We start from the raw sequence: 17,112 nt of genomic DNA, 5'->3' as shown, positions 1-17,112 counted from the left end.
CAACTCCTTTCATCCACCACAAAACTCAGGGCCTTGTGCTGGCTGCAGTGTCAGTTGTTTTCAGGAAGGGGAAAAAAATGAAAACCTTATTTTATACGGAGGTTTCTTTGTTTGATTGATTTTTTAGAAAAAGCACCTCTAACAACATTTGATTCATAGATACCCAAATCCTCCAACACATGCAAATTGCAGACAGTCTTTTAATGAACAGCTTCCTTCTGTCCTGAAATGGCCTTTCTGCTTTAGGCTTACACTTTTTCCAAGCACGACAACTTTCAGTACATACAGTGAGCAGTTTACTATGACAGAAGGCAAACGTGTAGATGAACGCATTCTCTCACCAACCATTACTTCAACTCGTATTAAAAATAAATAACGGAATAACAGAGTCTATGCTGGCACCGGCTGAAGCGACCAGTCCGACCTGTCCCCGCGGGCGGCGGCGCTCAGAGCCCCTGTCCGGCGGGGCTCAGCATCTCCTGCAGCACCAGGTGCAGCAGATGGTTCTGCTCGGCGCTCAGCAGCGGCCACAGCTCGGCCTGCAGCGCCTTCAGCGCCTCCGCGTCCTTCTCCTGGCACGCCAGCACTGCCGACTGCAGCAGCAGGAACAGCTCTGCCGGCAGGTAGCTGGCGGCCGGCGGCAGCCCCCCGCCCGTCCCGGAGCCGCTCCCGGTGCCCGCTCCGCCGTCGGGGGCCTCCCAGCAGTACTGCTCCAGCGTGCGGGCGTGCTCGGGCAGCAGCTTGGCGGGCGGCGGCTGCAGCAGGAGCAGCAGCAGCACCCGCGACACCTCGCAGCGCGCCAGCACGTCCAGGAAGGCGCCGCCGGGCGCGGCCCCGGTCCCGGCCGCACCGCCCAGCCCGGCCCCGGCCAGCGCCTGCGCCCGCGTCAGCGCGGCCAGCGCCCCAGCGTAGTCGCGGGCCAGCAGCAGGCAGGAGGCGCGCTCGGCCAGGCAGCGCAGGGCCTGCAGCGGCAGCCGCGCCGCCGTCAGCAGCTCCGCCGCCCGCTGCAGGGGCGCGGCGGCGCGGGCGGGCTGTCCCGTGTCGCGGAGCGCCGCCGCCAGCTCCAGGCACGGCCCGGCCGCCAGCGCGGGCTGCCCCCGCTCCAGGTGCAGGCGGGCGGCGAAGGCCCCGCAGCTCTGCGCCGCCGCCACGTGCTCGCCGAAGCCGCCGCGCAAGCCCAGGCGCTGCCGCAGGTCCCGCTCCTGGCGCAGGAAGAGCCGCGCGGCCTCGGCCAGCGCGGCCGCCTCTGCGGGGCCGTGGAAGAGGCTCTGGGCGCAGCGCGCCACGGCCAGCTGGCACCAGGCGGCGTAGGGCAGGCTCTCCTGGGCGCGCAGCTCCCGCGCCAGCGCCGCGAACTGCTCCGCCGCCTCCGCCACGTTCGGCTTCCGCAGGAACCGCCGCCGAAGCTTGGCCGACACCAGGCGGTACCGCGACAGGAAATCGCCGTCGCCGCCGAGCCCCGGCCCGGAGCCGCCCGCCCCGCCGGGGCCGGAGCCGCCGCCCGCCGACAGCATCGCGGGCCCAGCGCGGAACTGACGCGCCGCGCCCGGCCGCGCTCCGCCGCGCTCCGCCGGCCAATCAGCGCCCGCTCCGCGCCGCCGGCCAATCAGCGCCCGCGCCGGCGTCTCGTGGACAGGGGGGCGTGGTGAGGGCGGGGCTACTGCGGACCGCGCGTCCCAGCTGACACCGTCCACGGTGGGCGCGGCTATGATGCACAGGCCCCGCCCATGGGGCGTGGCCAAGCGCGGCGAGCACCGCCCCAGGCATGCAGCGGGCCCGAAGCGTGTGGCGCCCCCTTGTGGAGTGGAGGACCCGCGGCCCTGCTCCAGCCCCACCGGGACGGGACCGGGAGCAGGACCGGGGCCGGGCGGGGAGAGGGCCAGGCTCTACAGCTATTGGGGGAAACCGCAGCAGCCAGGTTCACAGAAGATCAATTCACCCAAATGGTAGCAAGGGTGGGTGAGCCCCTCGGCCAAAGGATGTGTGGCAGCAGGAATTTTAGGTGACATCAAAGGGTGACAGGTAAACACTTGGACAAGAGAACTCTTGGGGTCCCTAAACAAATAAGCCACGCCTGACTCGGAAAATCTCCAGCGCTGAAAATATTTCATGATGGAGAGATGAAGTGAGCATGGGACCATGCTCCTGGCTTTTCCCCAAGCAGCTGCTGGAGGCAGGGCCTGGGTTGGCTGGGAGAGGCTGTTCTCGCACTCCTGTCCATATAAACCTCATGTACCCAACATGCAGTGACACGGCAGCTACACCACCATCCTGAGTACCCCATCGGACAGGTTCGGTGGCAGGTGGCACTGAGCCTTCAGTCTGTCTCATGCCAGCTCAGCATGGCTGTGAAAAATGCATATTTTATGATTGGCTTTTCACAAATATTAAAATGCATATTATATGTGTTATGTTAGAAAGTTGTTCTGTATTAATTTTCTTAAGTAGTGTGTTAAATATAGTTTTAGGTTATAACATGATGTTAAAATAGAAACTATGCTATGTAAGATACTTTTTCTAAAGAGAGGAATAAGGTAGTCGCACCGAGATTGCAGCCACAGGACAGTTAAATCTTTCAGAGAAAAATAATTTAATTTTTTCTCTTTCAGAGAAAAAGAATTGCTCCCTTATCAGAAGAAATGAACTTTTCCTGCCTCGCTCAGCTCTGAAGACGTCATGATTAGGATTAAGAGGGAGAAGTTGACACTGACCAGACAGAATCCTTTGTTTAAATGGAAGTTATGCATTATGTATGAGATGTATGAATATGCAACAGGCTATTGCTTTTACGGGTTAATCCTCTGTTAATGGGTGTCCTTTTTCGGGCTTATTTTGCCCAGAAAGAGGTACCCGGACTGTCCGTAACTCTTTGTTTTTATTGTCTCGTATTGTCCTAATCCCAATTGCCCAAATTTTTATTGCTCTAATTATACTACTATTTTTACAACCATTTTTTTACCATTAAACTTTTAAAATTCTAAAAACGATTGGCGTTTTTCACAACGGCCACGCAGCTGCTGTGACACTTTGCTTCCCGTGTCCGAGCAGCCCAGGGGCTGAACGATCGGCCCTCCCTCCCAGCGCCGGGGCTGGGCCCGGGGCTCTCACCGCGCCCCTTCCGCCGGTGCCGCGGCCGGAGCGGGTCCCTGTCGCTGCCCGGAGCGGGTCCCTGTCGCTGCCCGGAGCGAGTTCCTGTCGCTACCCGGAGCGGGTTCCTGTCAGTGCCGGAGCGGGTTCCTGTCGCTGCCCGGAGCGGGTCCCTGTCGGTGCCCGGAGCGGGTCCCTGTCGGTGCCCGGAGCGGGTCCCTATCGCTGCCCGGAGCGGGTCCCTGTCGGTGCCCGGAGCAGGTTCCTGTCGCTGCCCGGAGCGGGTTCCTGTCGCTGCCCGGAGCGGGTCCCTGTCGGTGCCCGGAGCAGGTTCCTGTCGCTGCCCGGAGCGGGTCCCTGTCGGTGCCCGGAGCAGGTTCCTGTCGCTGCCCGGAGCGGGTCCCTATCGCTGCCCGGAGCGGGTCCCTATCGCTGCCCGGAGCGGGTCCCTGTCGCTGCCCGGAGCGGGTCCCTGTCGGTGCCCGGAGCAGGTTCCTGTCGCTGCCCGGAGCGGGTCCCTGTCGCTGCCCGGAGCGAGTTCCTGTCGCTACCCGGAGCGGGTCCCTGTCAGTGCCGGAGCGGGTTCCGGTCGCTACCCGGAGCGGGTTCCTGTCAGTGCCGGAGCGAGTTCCTGTCGCTGCCCGGAGCGGGTCCCTATCGCTGCCAGAGCGGGGCCGGCTCCCCAGCAGCCTCTCGCCCTCTCCATGGCTCTGTGCTGCGTTTTGAGGCCGCCGCGCTGCCGCCTCCGCCCGCCGCCGCTCGCCCTGCGCTGCCCGGTGACAACCACAGCGACACCGTGGGCACGGAAGGAAAAGGCCTGGGTGAGCTGCAGCCTGCCAGAATCTTCCTGGGAGGAGAGGTATGGCTTTTTGAAAATATCCAAGCGTTCTTTCAAAGCAGCGAGAGCCTACGGCTGTGAACGTGGTGGGTTGACCCGATAGGAATATTAGAGCCAGGGCTCGGCTCGTTTGCCTGGAGTCTGGCCTGGGGAGGGGATAGTGGAGAAGACAAACGAAAAGTTCTGAGAGGAAAGGAGGATAGGAGGAAAGGAGTTCTGAGAGGAAAGGATAAGTTGCCCTATTGGCAAGCAAAATGATAGTCCATTTGATTTGCAGTCCTGGACCTCAGAGTAATTGGCCCTGGGTGCTCTGGAAGCAGCTCGAAAAATCGTAGGTAAGCAATAGCTGCAACTTATCCAGCTGCAAAGTGGTGATCCCCATGGCCTCAGAGAATCAGTTATGAGTGCTTGAATAATATCAGCCTCACCTCTATTTTGGGGGTCTTTTTAGGGTCTATGTGTGTGGTTTGTTTTTTTTTTTTTTAATCAGTTTTTATGTGTTTTGTTCTTGCTTGTTCTGCTTTGGATATGAGTAGTGGCAAGTTCTGAGGTTTTATCTCTAAACTACTTCTGTGTGAGTGGCTGGATCAGTGAGAATGGGCAGTTTGAAGTTCCCTCTTGCTACACACAAACTGTGCATTCCACTGTGGTTCCCTGGCAGTCTGGGTGTTCACAGCCTGGTGCAGAGCCCACACCAGAACAGTGCTGCCCATAAAGTGGCTGACAGGGATGTTATGCCATAGGAATGAGGACTCAAGTAGCTCTGGGCACTGCCTTGTGCTTTCCAGGTTAGCAAATGCAGTGACACCGCTGTGGAGACTTCCCTACCAAGAGCAGCTACAGGTAAGATGTGTTTATACAGACTTTTCTCTGTTGTGTTGCCCCAACTGTCCCTCCTATCCCCTTGAGCAGTATTCCTTAACATCTTAATGCTGCAAACTGCCCAGACCTCATTTACTGCTGCTTTAATCCAGCTGTTGTTAAGGATAGAACTGGGGGGTTCCAGGTAGTACAGAGGATGCACAGTGATCCCGTCCTCTGTGGGACTGCTCTGCTTCACTGGGCTTCAGGTCAAAGTGTTCCAGGCCAGCATTTGGGGATCATAGACACAGGATTTTTCACTCTTCCTGTTTCTCCAAGCAGCTGTTGTTATGAAGAGGGCAGAGTTCCTCTGGGGCTATATTTTCACTTGCAGTTTTTCCTCCTGTTGGACTCCTCAGAGGTGGGTTGATGGAGAGCTGCCCACCATCGTGTGGTCCTGTGAGAGTGTTTCTGCCTTAGAACTCCTCTGCAGGTAAAGTATGAAAGCCAGAGGAAGATTTTGCAGACACTGGCATCTCATCTTGAGGAGCTGGGCATAGATGCACAGAAACCTGGTGGGCTCTGCTGTCCTCTGCAGCCTGTAGTCCCTTCGGTGAGTGTCCTGTGGGAATGCTCTTCCCTCTGAGCCATGAACAGTCTTTCACTCAACAGCTTAAGAGTCTCATGAGGGGCATAATTTGCTTGCAGAGTGTGTCTGAGTCAGTCCTTGCTAACTTGTGCTTTGCAGCTTGTGACTGCCCAAGAGTGAAATTAGCCCAGTGCTTAGGAACCCTTTTTTTGTGCCTAAGGCCTCCCTGTTAAACCTGTCACCATTGTTCACAGAGAGCCACTTCTTGTCCCCAAGGGGCAGTACTGGGGTTCTGGTGCACAAGCTCTGTTTCTGTGTTTTGCCCATTCACATACACCTTCACATGTTGGCAACAGAATAACCAGGCTGGGGTTTAGCTTTCCTTCATTGCTTTTTCTTTTAATCCAAGGCTTTGCTTTTCCTTCTTTTCTCCCTCAGCCCATCATTAATGGCTACCGAAACAAATCAACTTTCTCTGTGAACCAAGGACCAGATGGGAACCCCAAAACTGTGGGGTTGTATGTAGGAACTGGCAGAGGTCAGTGCAGGACAAGAAACTCAGAGAAAACTGCTGGAAGGGCTGTGGAAATGGGGAAAGGACTCTCCACAGTTTATCATTTCAGATGCTACAGTGGTTTACGTGCCCTGAACCAGAGCAATTATATTCCTGTCCATCTCTCTACAGAAAGGAATATTGTCTGTGTGAAAGCCAACCATTTGGAGAACATACCCTCAAAGCATAAACAAGTAGCCCAGGTAAATAAATGTCATGTCTGTCCCTTCACTGTGGAATAGAGAGACTGTAATAACTCTTACTGTGGAGAACACTGTAATTTTAATGATGCTGTGTTTTCAAGTCCATTTTAATGTTCTGAAAATTTTCATGCCTGATTGTAGTTGGTGGATAAATACATTTATAAAAACTCACATGTCAATATTGCGGCTCATAATGCATCCTGAGTAATGAAGTTAATTGTCACATTGTCTAAGTGACAATGAATTCCTGCCAATCTATTAAAATACATAAGAATTGCAAATTGAAATTATTAAAATGTGTTGTCTTTCAAGAGCCTGGAAGGAGCATTCAGCCAGTGTATTGAAATCAAACAGAAAAAGCAGACCACAGTGTTGGAAAGGCTGCCTGTTTGGGGGGCTAAGAGCAGGGAAGTTGTCTTCATGGTGCTAAAGGTGCCATTTCCCCTCCCCTCAGTGCTATGAGGAGTTCATCTGTCACTCCCCCCTGGACCCCTGCATCCTCTTCCACAAAGGTGGGCACTGGCGAGAGCTCGTGGTTCGTACCACCCGCTGTGGCCACACCATGGCCATCATCACCTTCCACCCCCAGCAGCTGGGCCAGGTGAGCACCTTGGGGACAGGGCAGGAGGCACATCCAGCTGAGCTGAACCTGCTGGCTGTGTTGCTGGGGAGAGGGGTGTAATCAGGGTACCCAAAGAGAGAGCTTTTCCTTTCTCACTCTTGACAGGAGGCGCTGGCTACTCAGAAAGCATTGCTGAAGGAGTTCTTCACCTGTGGGCCTGGAGCAGTCTGTGCCTTGACTTCACTTTATTTCCAAGAGAGGTAAGTGCCTCGACAGGGAAAATGAGTGGAAACAAAGCCACCTCCTTGGTCTGCCATTTCTGGCCAAATTCGAATACCACCAGTTCAGGGAGTGCTGGAAGAGAATGACAGTTGTTTGCATCCCTCTTGAAGATGTGGCTTTAAGATGGTCCCATCTTTTATTTTTCTAGACTTACTTGAACACACTATGGCTCTACCTCATGGGAATTATGAGTCTGGGAAACTTAAAGAAAAAAATTCCAGTGACTATCCCAAAACAGTAAATCACATTAGCAGCAAAACTGGGGAATAGACGTGAGGAATTCTGCCTTCTGCTAAGTAATTTTGATCCTTATAATGAAGTTTAGGCTGTGCAAGTTCACAGATCCCTTACAAAGAATCCAAATGCTTTAATCTTGTTGAAAGGCTCACATGAAATATAAGTTGATGAGGGGAAGAACCATCTGCAGCCCATAGGAATGGAAACCAGCTCCTCTCTGCTGCCTTGTCACAGCTGTTTTTTGTGTGCTCTGGCAGCACCATGACACGCTGCTCCCACGAGCAGTCCCCGTACCAGCTCCTCCACGGAGCACCGCACATCTTCGAGGAACTGCTCGGCCTCAGGTTCCGCATCTCTCCAGACGCCTTCTTCCAGGTCAACACGGCTGGGGCAGAAGTTCTGTACCAGGCAGTGGGGGAGCTCTGCCAGGCTGCTGGGGACACTGTCCTCCTTGACATCTGCTGTGGAACAGGTGGGGTCCTGGGCTCCCAGAGCTTTGCATTCCACAGCTGATCCTCACCTGTTTCTTGAGCATGAATGTGTGGAGTATTTTTGTTTCCCCTGTTTCCAGGCACAATTGGTCTCTCTCTGGCTCACCAAGTGTCCAAGGTTATTGGTGTCGAGGTGGTGGAGAAGGCAATAGAGGATGCTGAGTGGAATGCAACATTCAATGGTGAGTTCAGACTAGCTGTGGCAAAAAGTTTCAAACTAAATGCTGAAGAATCGGAGTAGAAGTGAGCAGAGGGACCCTAACCAGTTACCTTCACACAGCAAAGGGTGTGTGAATATCATGTTATACTCAACTCTTGGTGAGACTCAGTTCATGTGGTTGCTTTTTTGTTTCACAGGGATCTCAAACTGTGAGTTTCACAGTGGAAAGGCAGAGGCTGTGTTACCACAGCTCCTGGCATCGTGGGAGGATGCCCGACCGCTTGTTGCTGTGGTGAACCCTTCTCGGGCTGGCCTACGTGAGAGAAAATGCTATTTATTTTCATCTTGTAAACAGAGAGCTTTGAACAAGTTCTGTGAGACCTCTTATACTGACTCCAAACCCTTCCCTTGTTTAGTCTCTTGTTTCTTGTTACTGACAGCAGCTAAATTCCCTAAGTCTGCTGTATTCAGTGCCTTCATGCTCTCTCTTTAGCTCTAATCCTTTTTCCATCTTTCACAGGCTCACACAATTATTTAAGAGAGAAGGGACCTCTGGAGGTTTGTAGTGTAATCTCCCAACTATAGCAAGGCCAACTTCAGAGTTGTGTGAGGTTGCATAGGGATATAAAGCCTAGCTGAGGATTGAATTTCTCCAAGGGTGTATCCCCTCTCCTGAAAATGTTTTCCCTAATATATTTAATCAGGATTTTCCCTTGCTGCCATACATCTATTGCTTCTCATCCTCTTCTCATGCCCCTCTGAGAAGATTCTCACTTATCTGTAATGCCCCATGAGGTCCCCCATGAAGATAGTAAATGGATCCTTGCTTACCTTCTTTTCCCCAGGCTGAATAACCCAGCCCTCAATCTGTCTCAGTGGTCTCCCCTGGAGTGTGTACTGAGAAGTCACACACTGGTCGTGGTGCCCAGATGCACTCTCACAAGTGTGTGTGGAAGGTTTTATACGTCTTTGCTTAATTAACATTTTTTCTGTCATGGGAAGCAGAGGGACTTCTCCCATTGCTCTGCCCTGCCTGCTGACCTGGCTAAGCTGTCAGCAGTGTGGGTCACACCCGTGGCCTCCTGAGAGACTTCACCTGAGACAGAACATGGGAAAATACGCATTTCTGACAGTTCTGTGGTGCTGTGCAGTCATTCCTGCTGCAGAGCTCAGAGGGGTGGAGGGAAAGCAGGCTGTTTGTTTTTGCAGACTACAGGGTCGTTCGGGCCATCCGGAACTGCAGGGCCATCCGCAGGCTGCTCTACATCTCCTGCAAGCCAGAGGGGGAAGCCATGAGGAACTTCCTCGAGTGAGCACTCTCCTCCTCTCTCTTGATCTCCCTGTTAAGTCCAGACAAGGCATCAGTGAGGAATAGAAAATAATTCAAACATGGCACATTGTGCATCCCTCTGAAAAAAAAGCACATCTGGGTGTGAGATGCAGAGTCCATGGGGTTCACTGCAGGAAGGGTGGCCCCTTGCCAAGAAGGTGAAGCCAAGGGGATTTGTCACCTGCTTAGGGGTTAATCATGTAGCTTTATCTGCTCAGCCTTTAGCTGGGGTACACCCAGGTGATAAATCTGTCTGCAGGTAGCCATAAGGGCAGTGCACAACTGAAAAATGAGTGTCTGACTTGCCACTGACTGTTCAGCTTGTCCCTGAGGTTTTCAGAGCTGCTTGGGGATTCAGTATTGATGGTTCCACTCCTCAGCCAGTGTCAGCTGCAGATTCTGAGGGATGTTAGTCAAACACATGATACCTCCTTTGTGGGTCCCCTTGGATTGTGATACCAGTGGTGGGAAGGCTTCTGCTGCTGGTCTAAAGGATGCTCTTTGCTTTCCACAGGCTGTGCTGCCCACCTGACCCACGGAAGAAGCTGGCAGGGGAGCCATTTGCCCCCGTGATGGCTATTCCTTTTGACATGTTTCCTCACACTGTTCATTGTGAGCTGGTGCTGCTGTTCACCCGCTGACAAGGAGGCAGGAATGAGCTCTGAGAGCTTGGGAAGCAACCTCCTCCTGTCCTGAAGAGACAATTAGGATTTTAACTTATTTTCTGTGAAGTTGTATAAAAATAAATAGTTTTGGTTTTTCTCTTACTTTGGGTTGCCTAGCAACACTGTTCTGTAAAGAACTACTTGGATTTCTGGGGTGAAAAGGTTCTCTGTAGCATTTCATCACCCTTCCTTCCCCTGCAAACCTTGGGCTGCTGGTTAAAGCAGCCGAGACAAGACTCTCTCCCTGTGTTGAGGAATCTGTAGCTCGGTGTTCCAGCTGCAAGTTGTGCCCTGGATAGTGGGAAATCACTGGAGCCCAGGCAAGGAGCCGAGAATGGGTGCTGACCTTGTGTCTAACAAAGGACACGGGACTTCCAGCCCTGACTTCTCACCCACAGACTCTGCACAAACCAATGAACAATGAGACACCAGACTCAAATTTTCCACTGGTCAGAGCTGTTGTGGGAGATTTAGGCTGGAAGAGTATGAAAGCCCAGGGATTCCTTTGCTGGGGACCCTGCCCAGGGGAGGCACCAGCTTTGACAATGAGATTTTCTATAAAACAAAATAAAGAGAACAGATTTCAGTGTCTCTCTTTTCACATCTGCCTCCCCCTTCTCCACTAATGATTCCTGATGCCTAAATATGAAGTGCCCTGAGAAAATGTCAGCTGCAATATTTTTCCTCTTCAGGATGTTCTGGTACAGCTAATTAAAATTTTTCTTCTGTTTTGTATGTGTCCTGTCCTGCTTACAGTGTTGTTTTATTTTTCCAGCTCTTCCAGAGATGGAGCTGCTGTAATGGGGAGGGGAGTCTGAGTGAGCCAAGTTCCCTTATGTTGTGTGAGTCCCAGAATGTTTGGAATCAAGGCTGATAAACTCCCAAGGAAACTGGGAGAGTTGCCTGTATTTTTCAGACTTTTAATTCCAGACCTCAGCTTTGAATAATAACAGCAATCAGTTCTCAAGGCATGGGGGTCAAAATACATGTGTTTAGGATTTAAGAGTTACTACATCTGACAGGCATAGAAAGTGTCACTTTTGCACTATCCCATGAGTATAGGTTTTTACACACTGTTGCAGCCTCTTGTTTTCATTTTATGCCAAAGGATGCAATATTCCAGCAGTTCTGTTCCGTGTAATTATACCTTGGTTTCTCACTGTGAGATCTGAATAGATTTCTACTAGGTTTTGGTCAAAAGGAAATTTGTTGCATTAATTGCAGGGGAGACAATGACTTTAAATCAGAAAGTACCAGAGGATCATAAACCTTTCCACTAGCCTCTGAATAGCTGAAAACATACAGGATAGGTTTTATCAGGGTGACACAAGTGGCCTCATCTTCCCTTTTGAGCGTCAGGTTCCAGGAGAGCCACGGGGATAAAACATTCCTTTTTCTTTCCCGGTGCAAATAAATGAAGCAATATGTTGTTTGCTATGTGTGAGCATCTCAATATCTGAAATTGAATGTTCTCTGTGTACAAGAGACCCCTGTCCCCTTCTCCTCCACAGCACGTTACTCCTGTGCCCTCTGCTAGCATGTCCTCATTTTCCCACTAAGGAATGACTGTGCTCTGCCTTTGGCTGCCATCCCACATCCCTAGAACTGACTCCATTTCGGCTTTCTGTGGGCGATTTGCGGAGCACGCAAGGAAACAAGAGGATGAGTTCCTCTCCTCTCACGCTCCAGTGCTGGAGCTGCCTGGCTCTGGCTGCAGGGCTTTAGGACCCAGGGGTTGCTGAGTGGAGGAGGCTGAATCCCCTCCCGCTGTCATCCTCCTGCCTCTGCAGCTTTATTCCTACAGCCTTCAATGGTGACGGACTCCCTCCCGCCCGGGCTGCCAGCCAGAGCCACAAGGCCTCGCTAGGAGCGGATCCCCGCGGCTCTATGGCATCTCCCAGGACCATCACCATTGTCGCCCTCTCGGTGGCCCTGGGGCTCTTCTTCGTCTTTATGGGGACGATCAAGCTGACCCCCCGGCTCAGCAGGGATGCCTACAATGAGATGGTAAGTCGGGCAGCACGCAGGGAGGTGCTCTAGGGCTCTCCCGCCTTGCAGCAGGAGCAGGGGGGACGCAGGGGGTGACTGCCCTGGAACCCCGAGCGAGGGCCAGGAGGGGGAAGAAGCTGATCTGACTCATTACTTGATAGACATGGAGAGAAGCCAATAAAACGCAGTGCCCAGGATATCCTGGCAGCCCTTGCCTGGCTCCGGCTGAGCCCATCCACGGAGAAACCTCTGGTGGATAAGGATGGGGAGGGGAGGCAAGGATAGGGTGGCACAGCACACACAGCCTGCAGGAGATGGGGACACAAGGGGCTGCAAAAACAAGGCCTGCAGGAGTGCCAGACACACAGCAGGGACAGCTGATCCCCGAGGGGAAACCTATCCACTGGATGGGGGTGGGAAAAGCAGATGCCTGCTCTGGCAGATGTTCATCCTCAAAATTCCATGCTTTAAAGCAAGGATAATGACACTGGCTGTCCTTACCTCACCAGACTTGTGCAGGGATTAATTAATGATTGTGAAATGCGTTGAGATTCTTAGCTGGAAGAGGAAGGTATTATTAATAGTCTTCTTATTATTCTCTTTGGCCTGGGAAATGAGCCTGTCCCCCCCTTGCCTCAGAGGAAAGGGGTGAAGAGAGGACGGAGAAGTCACTGTGTGCATTTCTTACCTGGTGAACTGGTTTATGCTCCTCTCTGCTCAGGGCCAGCCCTGCTGCAGAGCTCTGGGAGCTGCAGGCAGGTGAGGGACTGGCTGCCACATTTTGCTTCCTCATCTGTGTTTATTTATTCTCCTGCTCCCCTCCACCCCCTTTCCCAGTTATTTATTGTGGTGGTTGAAAAGATTACTATAATTTTTGTGCCCTTAAAAAAATAGTGCTGGAAGTTTCCAGCACATTCTGTCCTCTCCCTTTGCTCCACCTGCCCAGCTGCTTTTCCTTAGCACTCAAATAACATCTGAATTGCAGTGCCTAGTCTGCAGCCCAGCACAGGGATCTCACAGAGGAAAATCCCCAAGAAGTAACTCATGGGCAAGAGACACATGAGGTAAAACCCCTAGAAAAAAAAGCTCTTAAGCTTCTGCTACAGGAAAAAAAAAAAAAAAAAAAAAGCACAGAGACTTTAGGAGCGTTGCAAAATGCTTGCTCTGTAAAATATTTCACTTCTGTGTCCCCTTCTGCTTTATCAAGAGTCAGGCCTACAGGTAGGAATGAGCTCTGGTTTTATAAAGCAGACATTACACAGCACCATTATTCTTCATATTCATGTTACATATTCATGGCTCATTAGGCTCTCCTGCCTTTGCTGGGCTGCATCCTATGGTGGTCTGTCAGGTCATGCAGACAGGAAAAACCTGACCTTGCTAATCCATGAGGATGGCTTTTTGCCCCAGCAAACAAAGAATCTCTGTTATCTACCTAAAGCACCAAATTTGTAGTTTTTCATTTGGCAGAAAACACATTAGCTTGCCTAATAAAATGCTAAAATACCAGACATGCTTATAGTACACTTCTTAAAAATGTTGAATTTTTCACAACTGTTTAAAAATACTCTGCTCTGAAGTTTTAGTCACTGATGGTTTAAAATACATCCTTACAATGCAAACACTTGGAGTAAATGTCATGAGATCTTCAGTTATTTTGTAGCCAAAATGACAATGCTGGATATTTTTTAACCACCTGTGAAGCATCAGTTCCTCTCAGAAGGAAGCAACAAAATCTATGGAGACGTGGGAAAGTTCTGTATGCCTGTAATGTAGGTTTCCATAATTGTATGGAAGTAAATCCACAGTCTGGTCAGTGCCTGTGAGAGCTGAACAATCCTGTAACTGAGATTTGGCTTCCATTGCCCTCACACTGAAAACACAATGGCAAGAATGTCTTCAGGGATATTATACTCAAGTATAAGTGGAAATAATTTCAGTGTCTCACACTGAATATAGGAGCCTTATTAAAAAAAAATATATATACAAAGGAAATACTCGATTGCAAAACAAAAAGAGAAAAGAACCCAAACAAAACAGTGAGGCCACCAGCACCTAAAGTTCAAATGCAAGAACCTGGACTTGTGTAAGGACAAAGGTTATTTTTCCCTCAAAAGAATAAGGCAGCTGTGTAAGCAGGCTGAGTCTTGCAGCTTACACTGCTTCTAAATCCAGCATAAACCAGGGAGCAAAAATGTCAAATGTCAGCTTGCTTTCACCTGAGGAAAGAAAGGATCATAAAGGTATGTAAGCACAGGATAGGACTGGTGAATCTCAGCTTTGATGTTTAGTCCCACCCTAAGCCTGCACTGCCCAGAACTACTGTAAGTTGCTTTGGAATATTGTAAGTTGCTTTGGAGTAGAAAGAGACTTGTATTTACTTGCTGTGCTTTGGCTATGCAGGGATTGGGTGTATTAGTAAATTTTAAAGCACAAGGTACCCTTAGAAAGCGGTTTGTTTGTTTGTTTGATTGTTTGTTTTAATAACAGGGTTCTGCATGGCTAATTCCAGCAATCAGAACCTCAGATTTCAGGGTAAGGTACACCTGGCCTGGTCGTAGTTCTAAAGATGGATGAGAAGTTGCAGAACTGTTTTCCAGCGAGGAGACAAAAGCATAGAAAGGGGAAATTGCAGATTGATGGTTTAATATACCCCCAAACAGAAGCTTTACAGGTTGGGTATTGTGCCAGAGGGGTCTGTGACAATTGAAATAATTTTTAGGTCATGTTGCACATCAATCTGTTTCAATGGAAGTCACCTTTGCCTTCACTTTCTCACATGATGTCCTTGGCTGCTTGGTTCCAGAAACGAGCATACAAAAGCTACGTGCGGGCCCTGCCCATGCTCAAGAAGATGGGAGTCAGCTCCATCCTCCTCCGCAAGAGCATCGGCGCCCTGGAAGTGGCGTGCGGCATTGTCATGACACTGGTGCCCGGTCGCCCCAAGGACGTGGCCAACTTCCTGCTCCTCCTCCTGGTGCTGGCCGTGCTCTTCTTCCACCAGCTCGTGGGGGACCCCCTGAAGCGTTATGCCCACGCCCTGGTGTTTGGGATCCTGCTCACCTGCCGCCTGCTGATCGCCCGGCAGCCCGAGGAGCTGCCGCCCGAGAAGAGGATGCTGTCGGTGAACGGCGATGAGCAGCCACTCATCCATGAAGCAGCTCCCGAGAAAGGCAAAGTGAAGGTATCCTAGTTGAGTGCATGTGAGGAAACACGGACCCTCGAGGCAGCTCTCTCCAAAATCACCCAGAAAATTTGGTTTTTATTTACCTACTTGCTTTTTTTTTTTTTTTGTCTGTCTAAATAAAGTTGCGCTTGGGGTCTGAGAGATACAAGGTACGTCTACACTGTAGTCTTGCTTTTGCTGCTGCCCTGTAATGTAGAAAAACACAAGCTAGCTTCCACAGGGACAGCTTGGAGGCAGTCAGCGACCTGGCTGGAGCAGTGCTGGCCTCAGCAGGAGCTGCAAAACCAGCCTGAGACCCTTCATCTGGGCAGGCACTCAGAACACCCTGGCACTGCTGCAGTGGGGAGATGGTCCTGGGCAGCAGCAGAGCTGGCCTGGGTGCTGCTGCTGCCCAGAACAGAGGGTGGGCAGGCCATGACCAGTGTCCCTGTGCTGCCCCACACACACATCTGCATTTCCCTTTCTGTGGTCAAGGGGTAAAAGGGACCCTGTTACCAAAAAAGTGCTGTTTGCTGTGTTGGAGAGAGGGGTTCCTTGGGCTTTGCTGCCTCTGTGCTCAGTCCTTTCTATGGAATGCTTATCCAGAGAAAACATGGGATGCTCTGTTTACATCTTCTTAGATTTCTGTGCAGAGGCTCCAAAACTGGGACAATGGCCTGATAACAGTAGTTTTTTGCCTGCTTCACACAAGGCAGTGGCACCTCTTTACCCTTCTTGGCAGAGAAGATGGGATGGGGAGGAGAACTGCCCAAAGAACTCCAAAGTATCTCTGTGATGTTGGCAAGTAGCATTGTGCTCCCAGTTCCCTGCAAGTTCCTTTTTTCCTCCCCCCACAGCTACTGTGACTTTATAGAATTGCTGTTAATTTCTGGTAGATGAGGGTCTGAACAATTGCAGTACCTCACTGCTCATCCCACATACAGCCTCAGTGAGCTGGGATAAGTCCTGTTACCAGAGCCTGAATCCCTGTGTTGTATCTGAAATCTTAGAGTGTCATAAGGAGCATGTGTTACCTCTGAAATTTGTCTGGTTTTCTTAATGTTTGTCTGTTCTCAAGTTTTCCTTTTTTCCTTTTTTTTTTTTTAATTAGTCACAAAAATAAACTTTTTGAAATTTGGAGAAAAATGTCTTTATAGAAACAAATTTCTTATTTGAGAGATGTGTCTGAAAACGTTTCCCTCTGGTCAAAAACTCCACCTAAAATAGGCAGAATCATGTCAGGCAATTTGAGAGACAAGGTGATCCAGAGTAGAAGTTAGATAAACTCTACTTGGTTATATATTAATAACCACAGATATTTAAAAGAAACATTTAGGTATTTTACTGAAACAGTCTCAAATAAAGTTCTGCTACAGTTCAATGCAGAAGTGAGAAAAAGTAACTCCAGTAAACTGTCAGCATTGTATCTCTGTAAAATTGATGAAGTGAAAATGGATGTTCATACTGTTTTCTTCTGAATTTTGCTGCTAAAACAGATGCAGCCCTATATATGTGTGTATATATATATATACACATATATAGGGCTGCATCTGTTTTAGCAGCAAAAATATATATAAATGCTGAAAAAGCCTCCTCCCAGAGCTTCAGATGGACTAAATCTCTCTTATCAGATGTGCACCCTGAGCAAAGGAAGCAGCAGGCCACCGCTGATAGACATTCTCATCCTCACAGACTATCTCAAGGTCATCCAAAATATATGCACAGAATTCCCTTTACTTTCCAAAAGACCCTTTAACTACCATGCCCCGACTGGGGTTATTAATTGTGTTTTAATTCAAAACCAAATAAAAATACCACCAACTCCAAACCACACCATGGTGATCATTCCCACACCACTGAACTGCTGCAGCCCTTTCACCTGGGCAGCCAGCCCAGGGAACCTTTGGGAACAATGGCTGTGTTTATCTTTTGTAACATTCCTCACTGGAGCTTGTAGAGATGAGAATAATAAAGTATCCCATGGAGCAAAGCCTTTCTCTGTAAAAGCTTCAGACTGTTCAGCGACTACTAAGAAACCCCTTTTTTCACATTTGCATGGATATGAACAACTGACCCGCAGCAGAGGCTGCACGTTCTTTGTTAAAGAGCAAGACAACTCATCTTGGAGCCCAGAAATAAGAATTCTGTATTTATCTTAG

At 50.4% G+C, this 17,112-nt stretch overlaps 3 protein-coding genes across 3 annotated transcripts; 2 read left to right on the top strand and 1 right to left on the bottom strand.

The window, feature by feature from the left end:
- Nucleotides 1-182: 182 nt before the first annotated feature.
- Nucleotides 183-1,515, bottom strand: LOC118698582 (40-kDa huntingtin-associated protein-like). Its single transcript, XM_036401986.2, has one exon. It carries the CDS (start codon nt 1,512-1,514, stop codon nt 447-449), a length of 1,068 nt encoding a protein of 355 aa, XP_036257879.1. The 5' UTR covers nt 1,515; the 3' UTR covers nt 183-446.
- A 2,188-nt stretch (nt 1,516-3,703) lies between these two features.
- Nucleotides 3,704-10,533, top strand: TRMT2B (tRNA methyltransferase 2 homolog B). The gene is made up of 12 exons (XM_036402436.1): nt 3,704-3,946; nt 4,714-4,768; nt 5,220-5,339; nt 5,754-5,853; nt 6,001-6,071; nt 6,526-6,672; nt 6,799-6,893; nt 7,410-7,624; nt 7,724-7,825; nt 8,001-8,120; nt 9,013-9,112; nt 9,648-10,533. The coding sequence occupies exons 1-12, from the start codon at nt 3,792-3,794 to the stop codon at nt 9,772-9,774; spliced, it is 1,407 nt and encodes a 468-aa protein (XP_036258329.1). The 5' UTR covers nt 3,704-3,791; the 3' UTR covers nt 9,775-10,533.
- A 948-nt stretch (nt 10,534-11,481) lies between these two features.
- On the top strand, nt 11,482-16,946 carry TMEM35A (transmembrane protein 35A). The gene is made up of 2 exons (XM_036402385.2): nt 11,482-11,805; nt 14,594-16,946. Exons 1-2 carry the CDS (start codon nt 11,686-11,688, stop codon nt 14,978-14,980), a joined length of 507 nt encoding a protein of 168 aa, XP_036258278.1. The 5' UTR covers nt 11,482-11,685; the 3' UTR covers nt 14,981-16,946.
- The last annotated feature ends 166 nt before the right edge of the window (nt 16,947-17,112 follow it).

Source organism: Molothrus ater, chromosome 14 (genome assembly GCF_012460135.2).
Source record: "Molothrus ater isolate BHLD 08-10-18 breed brown headed cowbird chromosome 14, BPBGC_Mater_1.1, whole genome shotgun sequence".
NCBI lineage: Eukaryota > Metazoa > Chordata > Aves > Passeriformes > Icteridae > Molothrus > Molothrus ater.
Note: the sequence above shows the minus strand (reverse complement) of the source record. Positions and strands in the feature narration are given on the sequence as shown.

What these genes read in the sequence shown, in the direction of transcription:
- TMEM35A (XM_036402385.2), top strand. Translation starts at nt 11,686, where the DNA reads ATGGCATCTCCCAGGACCATCACCATTGTCGCCCTCTCGGTGGCCCTG. An exon ending in GGGATGCCTACAATGAGATG is followed by an intron (nt 11,806 to 14,593) that starts GTAAGTCGGGCA and finishes GCTTGGTTCCAG; the next exon opens with AAACGAGCATACAAAAGCTA.
- TRMT2B (XM_036402436.1), top strand. Translation starts at nt 3,792, where the DNA reads ATGGCTCTGTGCTGCGTTTTGAGGCCGCCGCGCTGCCGCCTCCGCCCG. An exon ending in GTATGTAGGAACTGGCAGAG is followed by an intron (nt 5,854 to 6,000) that starts GTCAGTGCAGGA and finishes ATCTCTCTACAG; the next exon opens with AAAGGAATATTGTCTGTGTG. An exon ending in TGACATCTGCTGTGGAACAG is followed by an intron (nt 7,625 to 7,723) that starts GTGGGGTCCTGG and finishes CCCTGTTTCCAG; the next exon opens with GCACAATTGGTCTCTCTCTG.
- LOC118698582 (XM_036401986.2), bottom strand. Translation starts at nt 1,514, where the DNA reads ATGCTGTCGGCGGGCGGCGGCTCCGGCCCCGGCGGGGCGGGCGGCTCC.